This window comes from Python bivittatus, unplaced genomic scaffold, assembly GCF_059951505.1.
Source record: "Python bivittatus isolate LINGU-HERP-01145 unplaced genomic scaffold, Pbiv_v1 ctg000220_np1212, whole genome shotgun sequence".
Taxonomy (NCBI): Eukaryota; Metazoa; Chordata; class Lepidosauria; order Squamata; family Pythonidae; genus Python; species Python bivittatus.
The window spans coordinates 39,314,596-39,341,851 of NW_028277048.1; the positions used below are offsets into that span (position 1 = coordinate 39,314,596).

Consider the following 27,256-nt stretch of genomic DNA (forward strand, 5'->3'; position numbering starts at 1 on the left):
GCAAATAGAAGGGGTAGAAATGGAAGCAGTAACAGACTTCATTTATTTGGGCTCCAAGATCACCACAGACGGAGACTGCAGCCATGAAATTAAAAGACGCTTGCTCTTTGGGAGGAAAGCTATGGCAAACCTAGGCAGCATATTAAAAAGCAGAGACATCACCTTGCCGACAAAGATCCGCATAGTCAAAGCTATGGTTTTTCCAGTAGTAATGTATGGCTGTGAGAGCTGGACCATAAAGAAGGCTGAATGCCAAAGAACTGATGCCTTTGAACTGTGGTGCTGGAGAACACTCTTAAGAGTCCCCTAGACTGCTGGGAGGTCAAACCAGTTAATCTTGAAGGAAATCAACCCTGACTGCTCATTGGAAGGATTGATAATGAAGCTCAAGCTCAGATACTTTGGTCACCTAATACGAAGAGAGGACTCTTTGGAAAAGACTCTGATGCTAGGAAAGACTGAAGGCAAAAGGAGAAGGGGACAGCAGAGGATGAGATGGTTAGGTAGCATCACTGAAGCAATGAGCATGAAACTGAGCAAACTCAGGGAGGCAGTGAAGAACAGGAAGGCTTGGTGCAATATGGTTCATGGGGTCACGAAGAGTCAGACATGACTTAACGACTGAACAACAATAACAACTATGTACTTAAATTTAATAGTAATTTTAGACAGAAATAAAAAGTGAATCTTTCCCAAGATAATGTTTATATAATGTCCTGCCCTCTGCATTACTGAAGATATAATAACATTCTTTTTGAAGATCAAAGTTGTCTCTGTAATCTGGAGAAACCTGAGACTCTAGCCCGCATGCTCCTTTGATGCCCTTTTTACAGTAACTAATGTTTCACCCTTATACTTCCATCTGCCAGCAGAAATCCCTTTTGCCTTAGGGACAATCTCATTTGTTCCTTGTTGTCTGATCACCATCCTAACACCACCAGGACAGTTGCAAAATTTCTTCCAGCTGCCACTGCCCCATGTGGGAAACTATTTTCTTAATTTTTTGATTTTATTAATGTACAATGTTATTCTTTCTTCTAAGTTTTTTATATTGCAGTTTGGTTTTATCTCCTTTCACATCTTATTTGTCACTGACCAATATACAGTTTTACTTATGTACTGTACATTTACAAACACACAAACTCATGTCTCTATATATACACTCCGTAGTCTAATACTCTATAGGTAGAATTTTAACATTTTGTTCTTAAACTATTAATTTAGTCATTTTATTTTTATCACTTAGGTTCTACTTTTAATATCCTGCTATCTATACTTACTGAACTGTAGTACATGTCATATATACTTCTGTTGATGTCTTAGAAATGTTTTAGACTTTAAGACATTTTTATTCTTTCTAGACAACATTTATGCTTTCTTTCCTATATCATGGCTTCCCATACTTTGTTCGTTTATTTATTTATTTATTTATTTATTTATTTAATGAAGTCGACTGCTTAATTCTCTGATCAGTGACCTAATAAAGATTATCGTTTAATATTTATGCTATGTGGAGGCCTGGAATAAATTGAATCATTAAATCATCACAGAAAAAAGACTGGTCTGTAAATCATCAACTTCAATCAAGTTTCCTATTTTGTAATACGATCACACTTGTCCTAAAAAAATATTATTACACTGTAATAAAGATTAGTTGCTATAACATTTTAAAAGTATTAGTTCACAACTAGCACCTTAATGCATATCTTGAAACATAATACAAAATTTGTGCTTGTGCAGTTCATGACTTCTGCATTACAGATTTCATGCCCACTTGAAGATAGCAGAATAACTGCAAAATTCAAGATTTCCATTCGGCTCTGTATTGATGCAGGTACACAGAACAAAAACACTTACCTGAAGACTATATACTAAGAAATTTTCAGAAGTAACGGCTGTAGAATTTTTTTCACACACACAAAAAAAAGGTAAATGCATTTAGTTAGAATATTTACAGCCCATTCTTTTTAAAAGCTGAAGGACTACTTACCGTACATAGAATTCAGTAGCTGCAATACATATAAACTGTTCATCTCATTCAGAAACAGAGAGAACTGATTTTTTTTCTTTCTTATTTTAGACTGTCCAAAGTTACCTATTATATATGCACTGAAAGAATTCTGGTTGGTTTAAATATAGTTTGGCAATATCCCAGGATTATAAACCATGATCTGATCATCTGATCATGACTTCTTTCCACAAATCACAGTTTAAATTAGTTTTCCCAGATGAATCAGGGAACTCTGTTTAAAAACAGAGTTAAAAACAATGTTATCTGCCTCCTCTCTCTCATAGTCATGTGGCAAATGAGACTGGAGAGAAGACTATATAAATCTAAGGCCTCAAAAGCAGGATATTCTGAGTGTTAAATTCAAACTGACCCCCAGATCATAGTTTAATGTGTGGCTCTCAGAAACTGTATACTGATTATTGGTTTACTGATTAGTCCATTTACTTTACATGACATTTTTCAAAAACAGCATATTCTGTGAAGCCTTCCCAGAACAATATAAATACAATAACCATAGATTAAATGGCAACATAATACTAACCCAACTGCAGTTCACATAAACCATATCTAAACTTTAAATGGGCATGAAGCCTACTAATGAGTCATTTAATAATATCTAATCCGGTGAATATAAGCATTATATCTAGGCATTTTTTTATTTTAAAAAAATCTAAGGATCAAATTGTTGCCCACTAAAAAAAAAAAGACAGAAAAATATCCACAGGGAACTTCCAACAGTCCACCCTCATTCAGTAGCAGGAGATGCCATGTTCTGAGCCAAGAGGACATACTTATATTCAAGGCATCTCCCTTCTGGACAGCCTCTGAGCACAGATGTCCTCATTAAAAACAAATACAGTGCTGGAAGCAGCACAAACACACACAGTAAAACCACACACCTTTACACATCAGTACCAAAAATGGTCCATGTATTTCTTTGACACAATAGGTGGACAAAAACAACATGTAAAACATATTTCAGTATTTTTTGAGTTGTACTGAGTTGAAGCCTGTTTTCTATGTAAAAAGAGCGAAGAGAGGTCCATGGATTCATCTTTAAGAGATTGCACATTAATGTCGTTTAATTTCTAGCTTGCATTAAAGTAGGGATGGATCATTTAATGTGACTTAAACATTGTAATCAAATTGATTTCTCCTAATCCTTTCTTTTAGCATTCTATTCATAATCATGGCCATGAAAAGATAAGATTCAGACAAGTATGAGTGTCGACAGAGCTGGTAGCAATTCAGCCTACTTTCATACACTTTGCAGCAGCAACAAGGAATGTAACTTGAAAATAGGTCAAACCACACATGTACAAAATTGAACAATTTTCAGAGGGACCAACAGAGACATGGGTGGCATGCATGCTCACACTTATATCCTCCAGTAGCACAAAAATCAGTCCCAGCATTCCTTGTAAGGGTGCTGAGGTATTTTAGAAGTCTGACATACATATATATACATATATCTTTCATGAACAAAGCTTGCACTAGTTATTTAGTGGTCTTTTACTGTGAGGCCATTTTAAATGCTCATAAACTTCAATAACAATGATTACATTTTTAAAGCAGCAAGTAAGAAGCCAAGATTATTATAGTCCGCTGCTACTTTTTTTACTTGTTTTTACTTGTTTTACTGCCACTGCTTCATTTTAAAAATTCTTCAGACCAGCTTTTCAAAAAGAGAGTTTGTGCTGCTGAACAGCTTTTTAATAATTAGCAATAAAAAAGATGAAATGCCTGCTGATACTTTCAGGCTCTGGAAGTAGAAACAGGGAACTCTGGAACCAACTGCACCAAAAACAAGCAATGCAAAAAAAGTTCTTTCCGCGAATTTATTCACCCGCCCACTCACATACACACGTACTGTCAACCCTGACAAACAAAAAGCTGGAGCATAATATGCTATGCCTAGTTATAAAACCACAAATCGTATTTTTGTATTGGTATTCTTGGAGCTGCTAGATGATCTACCTAATGAATAAGCCCAAACCTTTTCCATAGCTACAGGGAAACTGAGTTTCTGAATATACATGCACATTTTGTGTGTACATGTGTACAACAGATGTGTGTATATTCTGGGTATTAAAACAAAATAAGGATATACGGTACTGTGCAAAAGTTTTAGACAGGTGTGAAAAAATGCTGTAAAGTAAGAATGCTTTCAAAAATATATATTGTAATTGTTTACGTTTATCAATTTACAAAATGCAAAGTAAGCGAACAGAAGAAAAATCTAAATCAAATCAATATTTGGTGTGACTACCCTTTGGTTTCAAACCAGCATTAATTCCTACACTTGCACACTTCGTACACTTGCAAAAGATCAGGGATCTTGTAGGATTAGAGTCAGGTCTATAATTAACCAATTATACCAAGCAGGTCCTAATGATCATCAATTTCATATGTAGGTTGAAACACAGTCATTAACTGAAACAAAACAGCTGTGTAGGAGGCTTAAAACTGGGTGAGGAACAGCCAAACCCTGCTACTAAGGTGAGGTTGTGGAAGACAGTTTCATGTCACAGGTCATACACCATGGCAAGACTGAGCACAGCAACAAGACACAAGGTAGTTCTACTGCATCAGCAAGGTCTCTCCCAGGCAAACATTTCAAAGCAGACTGGGGTTTCAAGATGTGCTGTTCGAGCTCTTTTGAAGAAGCACAAAGAAATGGGCAACGTTGAGGACCATAGATGCAGTGGTCAGCCAAGGAAACTTAATGCAGCAGATGGAAGACACATCATGCTTACTTCCCTTAGACTTCGGAAGATGTCCAGCAATGCCATCAGCACAGAACTGGTGGAAACCAGTGGGACCCAGGTACACCCATTTACTGTCCAGAGAAGTCTGGCCAAAAGTGGTCTTCGTGGAAGAATTGCGGCCAAAAAGCCATACCTCCAATGTGGAAACAAGGCTAAGCAACTCAACTATGCACGAAAACATAGAAACTGGGGTGCAGAAAAATGGCAACAAGTGCTCTGGACTGCTGAGTCAAAATTTGAAAGATTTGGCTGTAGCAGGAGGCATTTGTTCGCCGAAGGACTGTACAAGAATGAATGTCTGCAGGCAACAGTGAAGCATGGTGGAGGTTGCAAGTTTAGGGCTGCATTTCTGCAAATGGAGTTGGAGATTTGGTCAGGATCAATGGTGTACTCAATGCTGAAAAATACAGGCAGATACTTATCCATCATGCTATACCATCAGCGAGGCGTGTGACTGGCCCCAAATTTATTCTGCAGCAGGACAACAACCCCAAACATACAACCAATGTCATTAAGAACTATCTTCAGTGTAAAGAAGAACAAGGAGTCCTGGAAGTGACGGTTTGGCCCCCACAGAGCCCTGATCTCAACATCATCGAGTCTGTCTGGGATTACATGAAGAGACAGAAGGATTTGAGGCAGCCTAAATCCACAGGAGATCTGTGGTTAGTTCTCCAAGATGTTTGGAACAACCTACCTGCTGAGTCCCTTCAAAAACTGTGTGCAAGTGTACCTAGAAGAATGGATGCTGTTTTGAAGGCAAAGGGTGGTCACACCGAATATTGATTTGATTTGGATTTCTCTTCTGTTCGCTCACTTTGCATTTTGTAAATTGAAAAACATAACCAATTACAATATACAGTGAGTTCGGAAAGTATTCAGACCCCCTTCACTTTTTTCAATTTTGTTATGTTGCAGCCCGATACTACAATCATTCAAATTCATTTTTTTTCTCATTAACTTACACTCAGTACCCCACAATGACAAAGTGAAAACAGAATTTTAGAAATGTCTGTAAATTTATTAAAAAGGAAAAACTGAAATATCACATTGGCATAAGTATTCAGACCCTTTGCAACAACACTTGAAATTTAGCTCAGGTGCCTTCCATTTCTCTTGATTGTTGTTGAGCTGTTTCTACATCTTGACTGGAGTCCACCTGTGGTAAATTAAATTGATTGGACATGATTTGGAAAGGCACACACCTCTCTATAGAAGGCCTCACAGCTGACAACACATACTGTATCAGAGCAAAAGCCATGAGGTCAAAGGAACTGCCCACAGAGCTCAGAGACAGAATTATTGTAAGGCACAGATCTGGGGATACCACCCTAACAGCAGAAAGTGAAGAAGAACTAAAGAGCCTCTTGATGAGGGTGAAAGAGGAGAGTGCAAAAGCTGGCTTGAAACTCAACATTAAAAAAACTAAGATCATGGCATCTGGACCCATCAATTCCTGGCAAATAGAAGAGGTAGAAATGAAAGCAGTAACAGGCTTCATTTATTTGGGCTCCAAGATCACCACAGACGGAGACTGCAGCCATGAAATTAAAAGACACTTGCTCTTTGGGAGGAAATCTATGGCAAACCTAGGTAGCATATTAAAAAGCAGAGACATCACCTTGCCGACAAAGATCCGCATAGTCAAAGCTATGGTTTTTCCAGTAGTAATGTATGGCTGTGAGAGCTGGACCATAAAGAAGGCTGAGCGCTGAAGAATTGATGCCTTTGAACTGTGGTGCTGGAGAAGACTCTTAAGAGTCCCCTGGACTGCTAGGAGGTCAAACCAGTCAATCTTGAAGGAAATCAACCCTGACTGCTCATTGGAAAGATTGATAATGAAGCTTAAGCTCAGATACTTTGGTCACCTAATGCAAAGAGAGGACTCTTTGGAAAAGACCCTGACACTGGGAAAGACTGAAGGCAAAAGGAGAAGGGGACGGCAGAGGATGAGATGGTTAGATAGCATCACCGAAGCAATGAGCATGAAACTGAGCAAACTCAGGGAGGCAGTGAAGAACAGGAAGGCCTGGCGCAATATGGTTCATAGGGTCACGAAGAGTCGGACACAACTTAAGACTGAACAACAACACAACAACAGATCTGGGGAAGGCTACAAAAAAATTTCTGCTGCACTGAAGGTTCCAAGGAGCACAGTGGCCTCCATAATTCTCAAATGGAAGAAGTTTGGCACAACCAGGACTCTTCCAAGAGCTGGTCACCCAGCCAAACTCAGCAATCGGGGGAGAAGGGTCATAGTAAGAGAGGTGACCAAGGACCCGATGGTGACTCTGGCTGAGCTCCAGAGATCCCATGTGGAGATGGGACAAAGTTCCAGAAGGACAACTATCACTGCATCCCTCCACCGATCTGGGCTTTATGGCAGAGTGGCTAGACGGAAGCCTCTCCTCAGTGCAAAATGCATGAAAGCCCACTTGGAGTTTGCAAAAAAGCACCCAAAGGACTCTCAGACTGCGAGGAGCAAGATTCTCTGGTCTGATGAAACCAAAATTGAACTGTTTGGCCTCAATTCTAAATGTTATGTCTGGAGGAAACCAGGCACCACTCATCACCTGCTCAATACCATCCCAACAGTGAAGCATGGTGGTGGCAGCATCATGCTGTGGGGGTGTTTTTCAGCAGCAGGGACTGGGAGACTGGTCAGGGTTGAGGGAAAGCTGAATGGAGCAAAGGACAGAGATATCCTCAATGAAAACCTGTCCCACAGTGCTCAGGACCTCAGACTGGGCCGAAGGTTCACCTTCCAACGTGACAACAATCCTAAGCACACAGCCAAGACAACACAGCAATGGCTTAGGGACAACTCTGTGAATGTCCTAGAGTGGCCCAGCCAGACCCCTGACTTGAACTCTATTGAACATCTCTGGAGAGACCTGAAAATGGCTGTCCACCTACAGTCCCCATCCAACCTGATTGAGCTTGAGAGGATTTGCAAAGAAGAATGGCAGAAAATCTCCCAATCCAGGTGTGCAAAGCTTGTCGTGTCACACCGAAAAAGACTCGAGGCTGTAATTGCTGCCAAAGGTGCTTCAACAAAGTATTGAGTAAAGGGTCTGAATACTTAAGTACATGTGATATTTCAGTTTTTTTTCTTTTTAATAAATTTACAGACATTTCTAAAATTCTGTTTCCACTTTGTCATTATGGCACACTGAGTGTAGATTAATGAGGAAAAAAATGAATTTGAACGATTGTAGTATCAGGCTGTAACATAACAAAATTGAAAAAGGTGAAGGGGGTCTGAATACTTTCTGAATGCACTGTGTATTTTTGAAAGCATTCTTACTTTATAGCATTTTTTCACACCTGCCTAAAACTTTTGCACAGTACTATAAGTTGTCCATCTAACCATCAAGCACATATCTTTGCAACATAAACCTAGAATCTCCTGCATAGCATTTAATCAGAAGTTAGGTTAAAGACTACTGCAATGTACTCTACATGAGGCTACCCTTGAAGAGTATCTGGAAGCTACAGCTGGTGCAAAATGCGGCCGCATGGGCAATTTTGGGTGCCCCAAGGATGGCACATGTAACACCTTTGCTACAGGAGCTGCATTGGGTGCCAGTTTGCTTCCGGGTGCAATTCAAGATGTTGGTTATTACCTTTAAAGCCCTACATGGCATAGGACCAGGCTACCTGAGGGACCATCTCATCCCCATTATGTCGACCCGTCTCACCTGGCCAGGCAGAGAAGGTATGTTATGGATCCTGTCTACGAAGGAATGTTGATTGGTGGGGCCCAGGAGGAGAGCCTTCTCTGCCGTTGCCCCTGCCCTATGGAACACTCTTCCCCCAGAGGTGAGGCGGTCCCCCACTCTCCCAGCCTTTCAGAACAGAGTGAAGACTTGGCTCTGTCAACTCGCGTGGGGTGAGAGGGGATATAACCAACCCTGGGGGATGGCTGGCGCCTTGAAGATGCTTCCCTTGAAGACGCCCCTGAGTCTACTCTTAGTTAACATTAGCTTCTTGGATGCTACTTATTATTCATACAGTAACCTTGTGTAATGTGTTTTTAATTACTATTTATTCTATTTTAATTAATCTTTATTCTTTTACTGTAAACCACCCAGAGTTGCTCTGCAGTGATATGGGCAGTGACAAATTTAAATATAAATAAATAGATAGATAGATAGATAGATAGATAGATAGATAGATAGATAGATAGATAGATAGATAGATAATTTTAAATGACACTCTTCCAGAAGTGAGAATCAGCTTCCCATCCAGCCTTGGGTAAACTACCACAATTGGTCCCAATTTTGCTAATATCCTGAGGAGCTTCCTGGCTGGTATAGGTGCTTGTTTAGAATAGCAATGGCCCAATAAAGGATCTCAGCCATCTTTGCACCCCATGTCACATGGCTTCTGTTACCATTGGAGTAATGGCTGTCCATATATAAAATATTTTCTCAGTAGTTCCCACAGAGGGTAAGTTGTTGTGTGTGTACTGCTGTGCATGGTGTGCAGCTGATTAGATCAATGTTAATTCTATCATGTTACTGTCTAGAAAAACATCCACCTGAACTATCTCACTAAAGCAAAAAGACACAGAATGCTAATGCAGCAGTATACACAATTATTTCTGTGGTATATAACATATTATTAAAAAAGAATATCTTGAGTTTAAAACACACTTGAGGGAGGGGGAACTGAATCAGTCTAGTAATAGCAATATTAAAATCTGGAAAATCAATTCACATCAACTTTATTAACAGGGCTTATAATTAGAAAAACATATTGCAATCATTATGACTTTGGAGGAATATGCCTGATCGGAAGAACTAAGGAGAATGGAAAGAACTGAGGAGAACTGAGGAGGATGGAAAATTCCTTTAGGACTATAGTTAGGTCAGCAAAAACATCTACTACAGTATGTGTTAAAGGCATAGCCAGTGGGAAAGAAGAAGGTGTTTTTAAATCCAGGAAAATATTAAACAGAACAATTAATCTTGATAGAAGCATAAACTTAAACATTCTGGAAAATGAGAATTTAAAAATGAAACAGTAAAAAAAATCATAAATAAAAAGGGGGGTCTAATTTCATCTAAATTTAATAAGCATATGCTGCAATGTAATTCACAGCAGATTCTAAATTATGTAAACTGAGTGCCACCCAGCCTACAATCTTGCCTTTGGCTACGTGACCTCGTTTGCAGTTGTCAGAAATACATAAGCAGTATGAACTAGACAAAAGCTCAGAGTCTAGCAAAAAAGAAACCAAGGGTATGACCATTCTAGCAAGAGATGGAGGCAGTACTTGGCTCCCTGAAAAACACCTGTCATTGACCATGGGAAGATCTATTACACAGCAACTTCTGTTTAATGTTCAGTACTCAGACTGCCAAAATACAAAAGAAAAAGTTCAAGGCTTTTGAAAGAAACACTCTAACCCAGTTCCAATACTCCAGCTTTAGAATGAGAACAGCAATGTTCTCTAAAGTCTTGGTACTGGGTAGGGAATGCTGCGATATAAAAGGCACCAAACAGCCCTAATAATTCATCTTCCCCTCTAATTGCATTGTTCCAATTATCTCATGAAAGAGGCCTATTTGTGGTGTACAGGAAAATAACTGTTGTTTTTTACATTTGTGGGCAGCAGTACAGATACAAATAGAACCTGCTAGGAATTATTATTGTGGTGGTGGTGGTGGTGGTGGTTGATGATGCTTTCTGACATGATTGTTTTTACATTTAGAAGTATAGAAGCTACTGTTGATTTTCCTCAGGTTAAATATTTATAAATGGTATTTATGATGTGGTCACATTAAAACCTTCAGGACATCTAGTTGCTGACGCTGCCATGCAGAAAAAGAATATCCAAACCTTCAGAAACAGAATTACAGTGGTAACATGGAACATAAGAAGCATGAACATGAAAGTTCAACACAGTGAAAGATTAAATGAATCAATTGCACTTGACATCTTAGACATCAGCAAATTGAAACTGACTGGAATTGGACACTTTCAATCAGAAGATCATACTGTTTACTAATCAGGTCATAAAACAAAGAAGGAATGGCACTGTTTTCATTGTCTGATGGATATAGCAAGGGCAGCACTTGGGTACAATGTAATCAGTGACTGAATAATATTAGACTTTGCAGACAACTCTTTAATATGACAATTATCGAAGTTTTTGATCCAATCACTGAGGCAAAAGAAGAAGAGCTTCATGAATTTTATAGCAAAGCTCAATCTGAAATCAAAGAACATGCAAGCAAGATGTGTTGCTTGTGGTTGGAGACTGAAATGCCAAAGTTGGAAATAGTAAGGTGGAAAATACAGTTGGACTATATACCGTATTTTTCCAACTATAAGATGATACTTTTTTCTAAAATCCTTACGCTAAAAATTTAAGGGCGTCTTATTCAAGGAAGTCAGCCGAGGAGAGAACCGCGCGGTTGCAAAACTGACCATACTTTGTCTCTGCAAAGAGGCTTCCTCCTATTGCTAGCCTCCAATCACGAGTGAAATAGCTTGAGTCTGCAAACAGACTTCCTCCAATCACGAGCCTTATGTAACTGATGTCAGCTGATGCTGAACAAACCAATTAGAGGAAGTCTGTTTGCAGAGACAAGCTATTGGCAGTTTCACTTGTGATTGAATGTAATCAGTTATGCAAAAGAGCATGGAAATAGAGCTGCAGAGAGACGGTTTGGACCTCCTCCCGAGTGTATCAGGTAAATGTTAACTAATTACTAAAGAAAAATGTGTTCTGCGCTATCTTTAAAATATTGATTTCTTAATTTTGGGTTGGAAAAGTGGGGGGCGTCTTGTACATGGGGGCGTCTTATTGACGGAAAAATACGGTAGTTTAGGAAACCAAAATGAAGCAGCAGAAGGCTTTATCATTTTTTCCCAATCCAATGATTTCTTCATTGCTAATAAAGACTCCAACAACCAAAATGCACCTATATACATAGACATCATCATACAGAGAATACAGAAATTCAAACTGTATGCAAATCAGACTACATTATTGGTACAAGGAAGTGGAAGAGCTCAGTTGTAACAGTAAAGACATGTCCAAGGGCTGATTATGGAACAGATCACAAATTGCTCAGGTGCAAGTTCCAAGTCAAGCTAAAGCAGAAGAAGAAAGCCAACAAGTTTCCTTAAGCACATACCCAGCATTTTCAGGAATCACTTTGAAATTAAGAACTTCATTGATAGGGAACAGGAGAACTGTGGAATGAAGATATTGTTAAGGATAAATATGAAAAAGACACTGCCAAAAAAGCAAGAAACAACAAAAACTGGATGTCAAAACTAATGATGAAAATTTCCAAGACAAAGACAAAAAAGACATGATCCCAGGAAAAAACTTAGCAAAGAATTTTAGAAAACTATTAGAAGAGAGAAGCAGTATTACAAAAACAAATGGAAAGATACTGAAGATGGAAACAGACATGGAAAAATAAAGGAAGTCTTCCAAAAGAGCCCTGAAATTAGAAGGAGGCCCCAACCATGAATTAGTATCCTAAAAGATGCCAATGGATAGGTAGTAACTTATTCAAAGAAGATCAAAGAAAGATGCAAGGAATATACCTTAGAAGATATTCCCTACTCACAAGAACCTTTAGTACTATAAGATGAAGTTAGATGAGCCATTACCAAGCTGGAAGGTCGCAGAAATTGATGGAATATCTGCAGAAATACAGCAGACAACAGAAGAAGAATCTCTAAAGATTCTAACCAAACTATGACAGTAAATCTGGAGAATGACACAGTGGCCCACAGATTGGAAGAGGTCAGTCTACATACTAACACCAAAAACAAAACAAAACCCCAAAGTGTGCAAACCACTGCACAGCTTTGTTAATTTCACATGCTAACAAAATAATTATTAGGGTCATCCAATGCTGATTACAGTCCTACACGGAAAGGGAAATATTAGATGTTCAAACTGACTTTAGAAAAAGCTGAAGGACAATAGACATTATTGCTGATGTATGCGGGATTACTGAGAAAGGCAATGAATAACAGAAATAAGTCAATATGTGTTTCATTGATTATAGAAAGCTGTATACTCTCCCCTTATTTATTCAGCCTATACTGTATGCTGAATATGAGAGCCAGTTTCGTGCAGTGGTTAAGGCATCAGACTAGAAACCAGGGGACCAACACTTCTAGTCCTGCCTTAGACACAAAGCCAGCTGGCGACTTTGGGCCAGTCACTTTCTCTCAGCCCTAGAAAGAAAGCAATGGCAAACAATTTCCCAAAATGCTGCCAAGAAAACTGATAGGACTAGTCCAGGCAGTCACCAGGACTAGAAAGTACACACACACACACACACACACACAAAATAGCTGAATATATATTGAGAGAGACTGGACTGGAAGAAGATGAGCATGGTTTTAAAACTGGAAGAAGAACCATCAATAACCTGCACTATGCTGATACTACTCTGGCAGCTGAAAATGATCTGCAAGATATAGTCATTCAAGTCAAGGAGCATAGTGAAATACTAAGATTAAAATAAAGGAATCCAAACCATTGGCAAGAGGTAAAGCAACCCACCTTAGAACTGACAATGAAGATACTGAAGTGGTTTATAATTTCTCCTTTTCAGGATCAACTATCAACAATAAAGAAACCAGCAGTCAAGAACAGCAGTCATACACTAGCTCTTAGTAGAGTACCAATGAAGGTCTTGGAAAACACATTGAAATGCTGCTATGTGATTGTGCCTACAAAGATCAGAATCGTGAAGGCAATGGTTTTCCCTATGATATTCTACAGAAGTGAAAGTTGGACTTTAAAGGATAGAAAGAATATTGTAACAATATGTGGGAATGACCTTGGGAGACAGGGCAAAAAGACACAGCCAAGGGAACTGTCAGATAAAAGACTGAAGCAGGAATGTGGGTGGGGCAAGTGGCTCAGAAGGGACCCTCCCTAGTTTCTTGGGTTGTAAAAGGGATGGGCGGGGAGAGAGAAAGGTACTTTCAGACTTGCAAGATTCTGTTAATGTAACCTTACAATAAAGTAGAATTAGCTCATCTGGCTGTGTTTCCTGTCTGGTCTACCTCACAAGGCTGACAAGTATTGAGACTTTTCAAATTTAGTGTTGGACACTCCTGAGAATACATTATGTGAAGACCTAACTGTGTTGAGAAGTCTATAATGCTGGAAAAGGTGGAAGGAAAGAGAAAAAAAGGACAACCAACAGGTGGCTGGTCTCAATCACAGCAGCAATGGGTAACCATTAGAAGACCTGAAGGACTGGCTTGGGACAGATCATCCTGAACAAAATCTATCTATGTGGTTTGCAAACAGTTGACACTAACTCAATGTCACATAATCAATCAAAATGTTTATAAATTAGGGTAAAGAAAAACAGCAACAATTAATTAGATGCTGCTCTTGATTTGGATTTTTAAAAACTCAAAGTGAAAAACACACACACACATGGGTACATACTACAGGAAGGCTTATTATTTCAGCTGCCATGTAAGGGCTATTGTATTATGTGAGTAAACAAATAATAAAATTATAACAAGGCTTCCATAATATTCAGAAAAGGAACTCTAGATATATCATCAGACAAAGACCCTCGTCCCACTTCTCTCCTAATGTCATATATAATTGTAATGTACAAGCTGTTATATTTTCCTGGGCATACTGGATTTAAAGGCAACAAACTCAACATTAAAGATTTACTTTTTTGCCACATGCAACATGGCTGATTTGTTTGAAGACATCGCTATGGTTTAACATTACAAAAGACAAGAATTAACAGCTCAATCCAATAATTTTTTGAATCCTCTAAAAATTAATCCAAATATGACACTATAGCTCAATGCCAATGATATATACACAAAGGTTTAATCACAGTCTATAGAGAAACACATTTAAGTTCTTAATTCATAGAAGTCTAAAGCTTCAGGCTAGTTCTTCCATGGATTGGACTGCAACTTCCATTATCTCCAGCCAGCAACTTTGGGAAATTTTAAAACTGTTCCTTATTATATACCTGCAACACTCTTCTTTCTTCTCAGTATATTTTTCTTTAAAAATCTGAGCTATATAATCAAATATATAATTTACATATATGCAGATAAAAAGATTGAACCATTTTCTAGTCTTGCAAGAGAAAAATGTTATACGATACGATACTGTTTTAATTGTTTAAACTGTTCTGAAGCAGAAGCATACTGATAAATTTCCCAGCTAGCAAATCAGTAATACTTGTCAGAGAGAAGCATACCAGGCCAAACAGTATACAGCAGAACTGTTTTTGCAAACTAAGACAATCCTCAGTGTTGTTTCTCAGATTCTAAGATTATCTTCTGTGATTTCTACATTTGAGTTCAAACAGTATTTAACTAGGCAGCTATTTCTACAAGTGAACTTGCTGTAAAATTTTGTAACTAAAACTGTGGTAAACACTGAAATGCCATTACATCTGATTGGATAATACTTCCAGCGTAGCTTGTACACTCAGTGCCCCATTTTCAATAATCAATGCTTGTCAATTTGTCACACATCCTTAAATAAACCATTTTCAATCACTCTTCCCTACTCTGTTTCAATAATCTGGCATTTGCTTCCCTCAAATCTTCTTCACTGACCATCTAAAGCAAACATGGGCTGGGGGACAGGAGAAAGAAGGAGAATGGAGAAAAAAGTATTTCTATTTGCATTTAGAGCAAAGATCTAGGAAATCCAATCATTCTCCTATTGTTTTATTGCAAATAGTTCAACAACTTCTCTTTATTACTGCAGAAAAACTTAAAAGCTAGCTGAGTGCAATAAAATGGTATGTGTTCAGCTTTGCAATGCTTCAGAGGGCAGTGATTTAGTGCTATGAACCAGTATCTTGCACACAGAACATCTGAGCTCAGTAATTGCCTCATGTTCTGTGCAAACTCTACAAAGCAGCACGAAATCTGCCCCCACAGAGTGTGCTTGCTGCTGCCAGAACCTCCTCCCTGCATCCCCTTCACCCAAATTCCACAGGCTGTGTTATTAAAACAGCAGAGAGACTCACTGGTTTTGTTTGTGCCCCAAGGTTTTACTATACCATTAGGGTCTACATATTGCATTAAACCTTTATGTCAGCTAGCCAATAGGCAGTGTTCCAGAGGATTCATTATGCTTCTTACTGCTGAAAACGGGAGGACTCTGGAATTACATAGTACAGATATTTGAACGACATGACTCATCAGTAAGTGTAACAATGTGGTAGCATTACAAATTTACTCATAACAACCACTGTGGTCTTTCATGCTCCCGTAGATGTTACTGTTAATGGAATCAATGATCTTACACAAAAGAGATTTACAGAGACCATATTTTCAAGTTTTGCATCTTAAATATTATGCCATCTGTTGCATCTGGATAGATATAAGCTAAGTGGGAGGAGAGCAAGAGAAAGATGAACATCCATCCTTCTTCTGTTAATACATCCAGTTGTTCTGACTGGAGGATTATCCAGTAGAATTTTATTCTGATTTCTTTAAGCAAAGAATATATAGTTGGTGCACAGTCATTCAAAGAGGGTTTAAAAAAAATCACCTTGAATTTTATTACTACTAAGTAATAGACATCAGAAAGTACAGACTGACTGTGCAGCTTTCTGTTTTCAAATTTTGTACAACTTTCCAAATTCACCCAAATAGAACAAGAATAACCTTGCATCCCCACTTTCTTGTTCTCTTGTTTCCCTTTCCCCATGCCATCTTTCATTTTCCTGAGGAAGGGGGAAAAAACTGGGAATACAAAGAATGTTAAAACTGTCCATACTTCTACTTTTGAAAGAAATAGATTTCAACAAACATAAATGTAAAGAATTTGGACATTTAAAAGCTCTTAAACTGAGCATGATCTCTAAATTTAAAACAATTTGAATAAATAAGATTTTAAGGAAAAAATGAAGTGCTCATGTGAAGAATGTGTTAGGACAAATGAATTGGAGGGGGGGGGGTGCTTTCTGGAAAAGCTTGCAGAATTGGCAAAAATGCTCCCTGTAAATTGGTGAGATAACAAGGACTGAAGTTCTGCCCAAAGAACACAAAATGACCTAGGAAGCACAGTCTTCGTTCTGAGTTGGTATTGTTCCATTATGCATGCAAATCTAATAGGCTGCTTGTTACAATAACATCACATTCACTGCATAACCTTCAACTGCCTAAGTTTACAAGATCACAACCTAGTTGAAAATAAAATGGTGTAAAAATCAAGACTCATCAGGAAATTAGGAACTTTTGGCTGTCATGGATGTCACTACTTTTCTAGCAAAATCAAAGTACTATGGATAAATAATTGGTGAAGCCCCTGAACCTTGGAAATAACATTTTATAAATTAAATTTCCTCGATTCTGCATTAAAATGTTTTATCAATAATACTATATTGCTCACACCTTCTTTAGATTTTGCATCTCATTCTAAGAAAATTCACAATCAGCAGAATGTCAAAGAAATGCTGCTAAATTTGTGTGTTGATTTCATTGTATTTGTCTTAAATGCATTAATCTCCTTAGTTTCTTTTCCCAAACTGGCAGGGAGAAATGGTAAATAAACTGATATCTCATGTCACTATGGTATATCTTTCACTGAGAAAAGAACAATGCAGATTCTAAGAGAAATATTCAATTTACTATAAAATGAAGATTCTCATTCATCTGTTCCAGAGTACTGCTAAACTCTAACATTGCAAAACAGAGTTTGGAAACCTAGCTGCTAAAGTCATGCTTTAGATTCATAAAGGCAAAGTTTACTATTGCCCCTGGCAGACTTTTTAATCCATCACTCTCCAAATGATGTGGATTACAATCCCCATCATCCCCATCCAGCCAATAATCTAATGCATTTTGCAGCAAGTTGGGGAAGGTTGGCCTAAATCACCAGAAAGCAACACAATATTCTGCAAGGAATCCATTTATTTTCTTCCCTGCTGTGCTATGTTCATACCTGAATAATAAACGTTATTCTACTCTTGACATAAGCTTATCCTTGCCCTTATCCTTGACAAATGTTGGTTACCCCTGTAGTTAGCCAAGACATATACTATAACTCAGTTCCATCTCAAGAGAAAATTAAAGTATATTGCCTGTGACATGCTGAGGTCAAAGATGCTCATGTACATCTGAGGTCCAGGAAAACTTTGAGACAAGCCATCAATTCTCTCTCCAACTGTTGCTATGACCCTCCTGATGGAATCATAGGACCATTTAGACCACTAAATCCAAGCCCTTACTCTGTGCAGGTATTCAAATTAAAGCATTCCAAAAAGTTGACAGTCTAGCCTCTGCTAAAATACATCCAGAAAAGGGATGATTGGCACCTCGTTTGGTACTTGCTTCCACTACTGAATTGTTCAATTCCACTCATATGAGCAAAAGCCAATGTGACGCCAGCTTTTAGTGACTACTATATCATAAATCTAAAGTCTGAAGCAACAGACCTAAGAAACAGTCATAAGCAGTATTATCTGACTATAAAACCTGTGCAAATGCATCAAAAACCAATGACGCAGGGAAGACCTCTATCTAGTGAAATTAATTGCTTTGCCAACTACTTAGTAAAAACAGTAATGCATCATATAACTACCAATGTAGAAATTCTTGACTGTAAAAACGACTCTTGTCTTTATGAAGTGTTAGTCCAGTTGAAGCCTAATAGTTTTTTGAGAACCTGTAGTATTCTATTCACATGAACAGACAGAAAAGCTCTGAATTCTGCCTAATCCACATTAGGTTACAGGTAGTCCTCAACTTACGACCATTTGTTCAGCAACCATTCAAAGTCATGGTGGTGCTGAAAAAAGGGACTTACGGCCAATCCCCAAAGTTATGGCCGTTGCAGCGCCCCTGCGGTCAGGTGATCAAAATTCAGGCACTTGGCAGCCTGCCCACACATAAGACCATGGTGGTGGTTCAACTCTACCCACCCATCTATCTCTCCCCCATCTATGCCCTTTTGGCCACCCTGCACAGCAGCACTCCTCAGCAGCAGCAGTGGGGCTGGACTGAAGTAGAGGCCCAGGGTCTTCAGCAGTCTCAGCTAGCTACCACCGCCCCCAGGCCTCTACTTCAGCCTCAACACCGCCGCTGCCAGTGAGAAATGTCACCTCTAGCTCCACACTGAAACCAGCCACCCCAGCACCACAGCACAAAGCCCCAGTTGCCTCCACCGCCCTGCACTCCGCAGGCCCTGCCATGTCCAGCTGACCTTTGCCGTCTTCCTCCCCCTGTTGACAAAGTGTGCCTGGCCTGGTCCTATGCTAGGCAGCTGCGGCCACACCAGGCCTTCTTCCTGAGGTCGCTTGTGCCATTCTCCAAATCACATGCACCATTCTCCAAATAGCGCGTGCCATTCTCATAATGCTTTGGAACACCTCAGAAGCTTTCCAAAGGCTTTCCAAAGCATCACGAGAATACGGTGCGCTATTTGGAGAACAGGGCAAGCGGCCTTGGGAAGAAAGCCTGGTGCAGCCAGCAGCTGCCTCGCATAAGGCAGGCCAGGCATGCCTCAGCAGCAGCAGGAGGAAGACAGTGAAGGTCAGCTGGGTGCGGCAGGGTGGCGGAGCAGCTGAGGCTTTGCGTTGTGGTGGTGGGGTGGCCGGCTGTGGCATGGGGCGTGAGGCAGCACTCCCATGGCTGCTCTGGGACTGAAGTAGAGGCCTGAAGGCGGGGGCAGCCGGCTGAGACTGAAGGCCCTGGGCTGTAGTCATGTGACATTGTGCTTCACAGCCACATCGCTTAGTGATGGAAATTCTGGTCCCAATTACCATCATAAGTCGAGGACTACCTGTACATAATATGTATTCCATACTTCAAGCGGAATATTTTCTTGTAACAATACCAGATGCAAACACAGATTTTGAGGAAAAAGGCTTATCTTACAAGAAGGCAAAAAGGTACTTACCCTTGGTTGCCAATTTTCATACTGTTTTTGCAAATTTGCACCAATGGTTTCTAGAGCTTTCTGTGGACCCATTGACAGAGGATCTAAGAGACATAAAAGACCCATGAGATTTTTAACAAACACATAAAATACACTGAAGTAAATTCTACTTGTAAAGAAAATCCATGTAGCATATTCTTTTTGCTATTGTAACAAAGTGCAAAGATAGGAAATGCATATTTCTTAAGCAGAAATATTGTTGCCAGAGATCCAAGCATCTTCCCACCACAATCAAGTCAATTACAGGGAAATCCTAGAATCTACAATCCGAACTGTAACTTGTTCTTTCTTGTAAAGAGTAAGGAAAATGGCCTTGATGGAAATATGTAAAAACCATTACCTAGACAAAAGGAGTTGAAACATTTTTTTAAGTCTAGAGCAATAACATTCAGAAGCATCTCAGGCAGACATTTCCCTGATTCACTGGAGTACAAGAGGGAAAAGGTACAGCATAATAAGACTTGCAAAATTCTGTTATTATAGCCATTCTCAATAAAAGTAGTTTTAGCCTTCCTGTGGAGTTGATTTCTTGATCTGGTCTATCTAGTGGGGCTAATATTCCTGGAAAAATGCAATAATCCCAAAGCTAATTTACCAGAGTTCAATAACTTCTGGGATTAGAAAGAAAATTAGCATAAACACAATTTCAGGGGTTTTTTCCCCTAAATTAATCTCATACAAGGGCAAAAAGTTAAGTTCCCATGATCCAAGTCATAAAAAATTAAGCATGAAAGAGACAAAATAAATGTTTAATACTATTTCTAATTTGGCTCTAGTTTGGATTATAAATTAACAAAAACAGAAATTTGGCATATCTTTGGACCAAAACAGAGTTGGTTGATTGATCATTTAAAAATTCTGTAAAATAAATACTAGAATAGAAACAATTGGTATTTTTCTTTCAAATATTTAGTACTATAATTTCAGAGCATCACAAGTCTTTGCATTTTTGCTTTTGCGGTTGATCTGTTTCTTAAAGGAACAAAGAGGGGAAGGTAATATTAGTAAATATGTAATGTTTTTCTGAGGCCAAATCCAAATATTTTGAAAGATACACAATGAAAAGTAATCCCTTGTTCTGCTTTGCTCATATTTCATCAAAACAGAGGTCTCTGGAGAAGCCTACGGTCAGGCATAATCAAGGCTGCTACTGCAGTGCAAATAATGGAATCTGGTATTAGGGTAAATTGTGTTAAAGACATGACGACTTCTAAGAAAGAAAGATTCTCATGAAAAATTATCCCTAGTTTATAGTTTCTGAGAAAATATTTAAAAACCATAGCAAATAAAACTACAGACTGGAAGAAACAGCTCATGGTCTTTCAATGATTGTCCTTCCATGAAGTAATGTCTGTATTTCTTATTTCTACAACTCACTTCCCTATACTCCCCTTCCCACTCCCTTGCTTTCATATCATGCCAAATGTTTTATGACTGGCAAAATCCTAGAGGCTTAAACAGTATAATTGTTATGCATTTATTTCTACCCTTCCTCCAATAGGTCTAAACTTTTATCATACTTTCAGGAAAAATATAATTCATTAATAAAAGTACATCATATGAAAATAAATATATATTTCCACAATTTACCATACAATTAGTGTTACCTTGGAGAGTCCACGATCCCAGGTACAGCTAACAGAAATTTTCAAAACTACACAATTTTCACCAGGAATGCAATTGGTGAGAGAAAGGTTAATATTCCTTTTCCTTACACTATCTCTGTCACCAGGACTTTGTGGATTCACAGGACATGATCCAACTCAGACCATACAAGACACCTTTTGTGTCCCTCCGTCCCCCGCCTTATATTATCATAACATAAGTAGTGTCACACATTTAATTTTTAGGCATGGAACAATTCCTCTCCACTCTCTTTCCAGTAAACAACAGGGAAAGGCAATACAGGCTTGATTTATGCATAAGTAGGCAAGTATTTAACAGTCAGCTTTCCTTCTTTCTTCCAGATATGCAAGCAAGCTATCATTTTGGCTGAAGTTATATGTATACATTATTGTCATTATATTCTATATTCTTACTTCCTATTTATGGGAGAAGTAAGGAATAATTATGCGGCTGGGTCTCCGTCTCTCTGTTTCTCAGGCTGGCTGAACATGATCTTTCCCATTTGTTTTGTTCAGCTTTCCATGAAAGCCATTTGCAGTGAGTGGAACCATCCCTTGTTGCATCTCTTCCTCCTTCAGTGAGTTTTCTCCAGAAACCCCACTGGGCTCCACTTTAAGAGTCTTGCCCTTGGCTCTTCTGGAACCAACAATCCTTCAATAGCTAACACTGTCTAGAATCCATTTGGTTTGCCAATTATTGCCCTCCTTACTCAATGCCTTTCCTTTAAATCTCCAGTTTTCTCCTCCTCACCAGCACAGCACCAGCTTCCACCCCCCACCCCTTTTCTATAGGACAATATGCTATCTCTTCTACTCTTAGGGTCTGCTATCAACTAAAAAGAGCAACATGTTTTCCAGGGCTTATATGTGACAGGATAGCAGAGAGACATGGGTGACAGTATACAGGTAGTCCTTGCCTACCAACCACTTGTTCAGCGACTGTTCAAAGTTCTCATGGCACTGAACAAGTGGGGTTTTTTTAAAATAATTTTTATTGAAGAGGTTTTTCAACAGAATTAAAAACAGTACAAATTTTGAATTAAAGAAGAATAAAGAAAAGTAACAAGTGAAAAAGAAAAAGATTCTAAAGAAGCGGCTCCCAATCTTGACAGCAGTTATAGATACATTTATATTTTACCCTCTCTCTCTAAGGTTACATCATAATTTCCTTCTTTCTATAAGTTACCCTCATAAATCACAAGTTCATTTTTCTCTTTTTTCAGCAAAAAGTCCATAAGGGGTTTCCAGTCACTAATAAATGTAGTTATTGATCTTTCTCTAATCAAAAAAATTAATTTGGCCAACTCTGCTGGTTTTGTCATCTTCACCAACCAATCCTCCAATATGGATATTTCAGGTTCTTTCCATTTTTGCGCATATAATACTCTTGCAGCAGTAATCATATATAAAAATAATCTTACATGGCTCTTTTCTAATTGACTATCCATTAATCCCAGCAAGAAAAGTTCTGGTTTCAGTTGAATGTTGATCTTGTATTTGAACCCAAAAATTTCTGGCTGTTTTACAAGTCCACCAGGCATGATAAAATGACCCTTCATGTTGTCCACATTGAACGAGTGGTACTTACAACCAGTCCTCAAAGTTCCAGCTGTCCCAGCACCTGTACAATCACGTGATCGTGATCTGGACGTTTGGCAACCAGCTCACACTTATGACAGTTGCAGCATCCCATGGTCATGTGATTGCCATTTGTGACCTTCCCTGCCAGCTTCCCACAAGCAAAGTCAATGGGGAAGCCAGGAGGGAAGATCACAACTTGCTCTGGTAAGTCCCACCCACTGGCCGTCTATGCAACCGCACTTTCCTTCCCTCAGCCTCCCTGCACTCACACTATGCTGTGCCCTCCTTCCTTTGGAGTCCCTGTGCTCGGACACACCCGCGCCTTCTTTCCCTTGGCCACTGCACCCCCTTCCCCAACTCACGCGCAGCCTGTGCTGGGCCTCCCAGGGCTTCCCCTAACCCCTGTGGCACCCCCACACTCCTTACCTGGGACTCTTGCCACTTCCCACTTAATGACCCATGCATCTTGGGGTTATGACAGCAACCAGGACTGCCTGGATTGCCATTGCTAAGAGATGTAGTCACGTGATGTCACACTTTACAACCGCATCGCTTAGCGACAGCAATCCTGGTCCCAATTACCGCTGTAACCCAAGGACTACCTGTACTACCACAATCCCTGTGGAGATATCTGTTCTGATTATAGTTTATGAACTTAAGTTATATAACAGTAAAGTTTCTTGTTTGCATCTCTGTAAATTAGACAAGAGGCAGCTTTAGCTGATAACTGTAATATTATCAATAGTTCAGTTAGGTTTTTATTTCCACTTCTAGGGCTCTTCCTTTACCTAAAGTATTTTTAGGTAAAGTATACCTAAATAAAATATTTTTGCCTGTTGACCATAGCAAAGTATCAACTTCAATGCTATGATCTCTTGAACCTTTTCCCTTGAGGAAGGCGAAACAGGGCCCTAGTCCATGATTATCAGGGCTGCCAGTTTTCTATAACTGTAAACTCCAGGAGTACAAGAAGGATGTTAATATATGCCAATATGATTTGGCAGCAAGTCATTTTACATGATGCTGCATGGAGCCTTGAATATAAAAACCATAATCCCTCCTAAACTGTGTTACTGCAAACCATAGGAAAAATCCACTCCTTTACTCATGTCTTTAAACCTAATTGTAACTCTACAAAAGGAACAGTTCTTTAAGGAATTAAGGGTCCTGTAAAAGAAGGGGGACGCTATTTGCTTCACTGATTATAGAAAGGCCTTTGATTGTGTCAATCACATCAAGCTGTGGAAAGTGCTCAGAAAAATGAGAATCCAGAACATCTCATTGTCTTCATGAGAAAAAAGTATATACAGGTCAGGAAGCCACAGTACAAACAGAACATGATGAAACAGACTGACTCCAGGTTGGCAAAGGAGTGACACAAGGCTGTATGTAAGGCTCCCCTTATTTACTCAACCTATACGTTAAATATATATTAAGGAAAGCTGGATTGGAAGAAGGTAAGCAGGGTTTTAAAACTGGAGGAAGAAACATCAATAACCTGCACTATGCTGATGACATTACCTGATAGCTAAAAACGGAAAGGATCTGCAAGCTCTTGTAATGCAAGTCAAGGAGAATAGTGAAAAAATGGGACTAAAATTAAATATAAAGAAAACCAAACTAATGACAACAGGTAGAACAACCAGCCTTAGACTTGGCAATGAAGATATCGAAGTGGTGGATAGCTTCTGCCTTTTAGGATCAACCATCAACAGTAAAGGAACAATCAGTCAAGAAATATGCCACAGACTAGCACTTGGTAGAGCAGCCATGAAGGCCTTGGAAAAAAGCATTCAAGCCATGAAGGCCTTGGAAAAAAGCATTCAAGCCATGATGTGTCTACAAAAGTATACAAAGATCAGTATCATGCAAGCCATGGTATTCCCTGTGACACTCTATGGAAGCAAAAGTCGGACTTGGAAGAAGCAGGAACAGAAGCGTATTGAACCTTTTGAATTTTAGTGTTGGAGAAGACTCATGAGAATACTGTGAACAGCCAAGAAAACAAACCAACGGACCACTGAACAATCAACCCAGAGTTCTCACTCAAGGCACAAATGACCAGGCTCAGATTATTCTACTTTGGACCCATTATGTGAAGATCTAGTTCTCTGGAGAAGGTTCTAATGCTGGGAAAGGTGGAAGGGCATGAAAGAAGAGGGTGACCAGCAGCAAGGTGGATGGACTCAGTTACAATGGCAATTAGTACACTATTGGAAGATCTGAAAGACCAGATTAGGGACACATTGTCATGGAGAAAATCTGTCTATGTGGTGACTAAGAGCCAACAATGACTTGATGGCATGTAATCAATCAATCAATCAATCAAAGAAGGGGGAAAGAGGGTTGCCCTCAGCACTCAAAGTCAACATGAACATACTTAACATAAATGGAAAGAGAAGGTGAGAAAGCTAACATTTAACTACATACTCAAAACAGACTGCTAAGGCATGAAGGAGGAGTTCACATATTTGTCCCTACTGTCCTCAGTATGCTTATATTTTTCTTTGAGAACAGAATTAAAGGCATTTCTCCAATACAGTACTATGCTTCTGGCAAAGTGAAGGATTAAAAACTGGACCCTTTCCAAATTATTCCCTGAAGCACCATGATAAGTTTGTAAAAATGCATGCAAAGAGAGATTAATGAGATATAGTGCAAGTTCAGCCAAAAAAGAATCATGTTCTTGTGTATTCCGAAATGTCAAGGGAAAATTTGTATGTTTAATGGAACCTATCTGACACCACGGACAAAAAAAGGATAAATTTAGTATTGACTGGAGGAGCAAAAGCAGTAGCTTTAGGTGAAAGGAACAAAGAAAATGGAGCTGACATCTTTCCCTATTCACAGTGTTAAAATACTATTAACAAATTTTCAACATCACAGAAGTCTGCTATTAGACAGTGCTTCCTCTCTCTATTCGGCTCATGCAAATAATAATTCCAAAGAAATTCTATTCAGTTCTAACAAATATAGTCAAAAGAAATCACAGAAACAACATCCATCATAAGGCCATGACAGCCACACAACCTGAAAATGGTTTAAACAAGACAGTACTATATCACAGAGTTGGCTTATTCTGAACCTATCATTTTTTTGATTGCTATCTTTGGATTAGCATTAAAAACGGAGATCAAGGTGACTGTCAGTGTAATTGTGATTAGTGAGCACAATTTTTAGTTGCCTAACAATTTGGTTGTTCTTTCATGACTATTTTCTGGTCTACCAAAATGTCCAGAAAACATGCAGAATAACCTGTATCAGTATCAGGAAAGATATGATCTATAATCAACCAAGTGACTGAAAGAGATCAGCCAAAGTATACAAAAGAATGGAAAGGGAATGATAAAAAAAGTTATTTCCTTTGTAATTCCAGTCATTAATGCTTTGCCTTAATTTTAGTGTTTCCTCCAAGGCCTTACAGGTGCTAAATGAAGGTGCTAAATGACTTATGACTCGTCCTTGAAGTTCCAGCTGTTGCAGTTCCCCCACAGTCAGAAGACAAAATTTGGGTGCCTGGCAACCAGCTTGCACTTACGACCAGTTGCAGGGTCCCATGGTTATGTGATCACCATTGCACCCTTCCCTGCTGGCTTCCCCCAAGCAAAGTCAATGGGAAACAAGTAAGGAAGATCACAAGTCGCTGGGGTGAGTCTCCCCCCACCGGCCTTTCTTCACTCACTGTCTCACTCGCACGCACGCACCATGCCCTTCACTCACACACACTTCGTGCTCTTTCCGTGGCCTCCCTGCGATTGCAGACACGCACGCATGTACCCCACACCTTCTTTCCATGGCCTCCCTGCAACTGCACGCAACCTGCACCCTCTTTCCTTGGCCTCCCTGCACTCACACACACGAATACACCCCTGTGTCCTCATTCCCTGGCCTTTCTGAGCTCATGCCACACCAAGCACCCCTCCCCCAACTTGCGCAATCTGTGCCAGGTCTACTAGAGCCTCCGCCACCCCCTATGGCACCCTCATGCTCTTTACCTGGGACTCCCTCCACTTCCCCCTAACAACCCATGAAGGGTTATGACTGGGTTACAACAATCAGGACTGCCTGGATTGCTGTTGCTAAGCAATGCAGTCATCTGATGTCGCACTTTACAACCGCATCACTTAGCAACAGCAATCCTGGTCCCAATTGCAGTCATAACTTGAGGGCTACCTGTACTGATGTTTTAAAGGAAGGGGGCAAACAGTTTGTATTTACAGGAATTTGGCAATTCAAATATAAATAGAATACTGTTCTAAAATGCACTGTATGGGTTGATCTCTAGTAAACAAACATAATTGAATCAGTACTATATTTAAATTAAGATATATTGGCA

At 39.3% G+C, this 27,256-nt stretch overlaps 1 protein-coding gene across 2 annotated transcripts in view; it reads right to left on the bottom strand.

Moving 5' to 3' along the window:
* The window catches only part of RPTOR (regulatory associated protein of MTOR complex 1), a 402,885-nt gene that overhangs the window by 338,881 nt on the left and 36,748 nt on the right, over window positions 1-27,256 (bottom strand). For both annotated transcript variants that reach the window (XM_088138378.1, XM_088138377.1), the window contains exon 3: window positions 19,676-19,758. In XM_088138378.1, coding sequence (XP_087994504.1) covers window positions 19,676-19,758 — 83 coding nt within the window. The remainder of the gene's footprint in view (window positions 1-19,675; window positions 19,759-27,256) is intronic.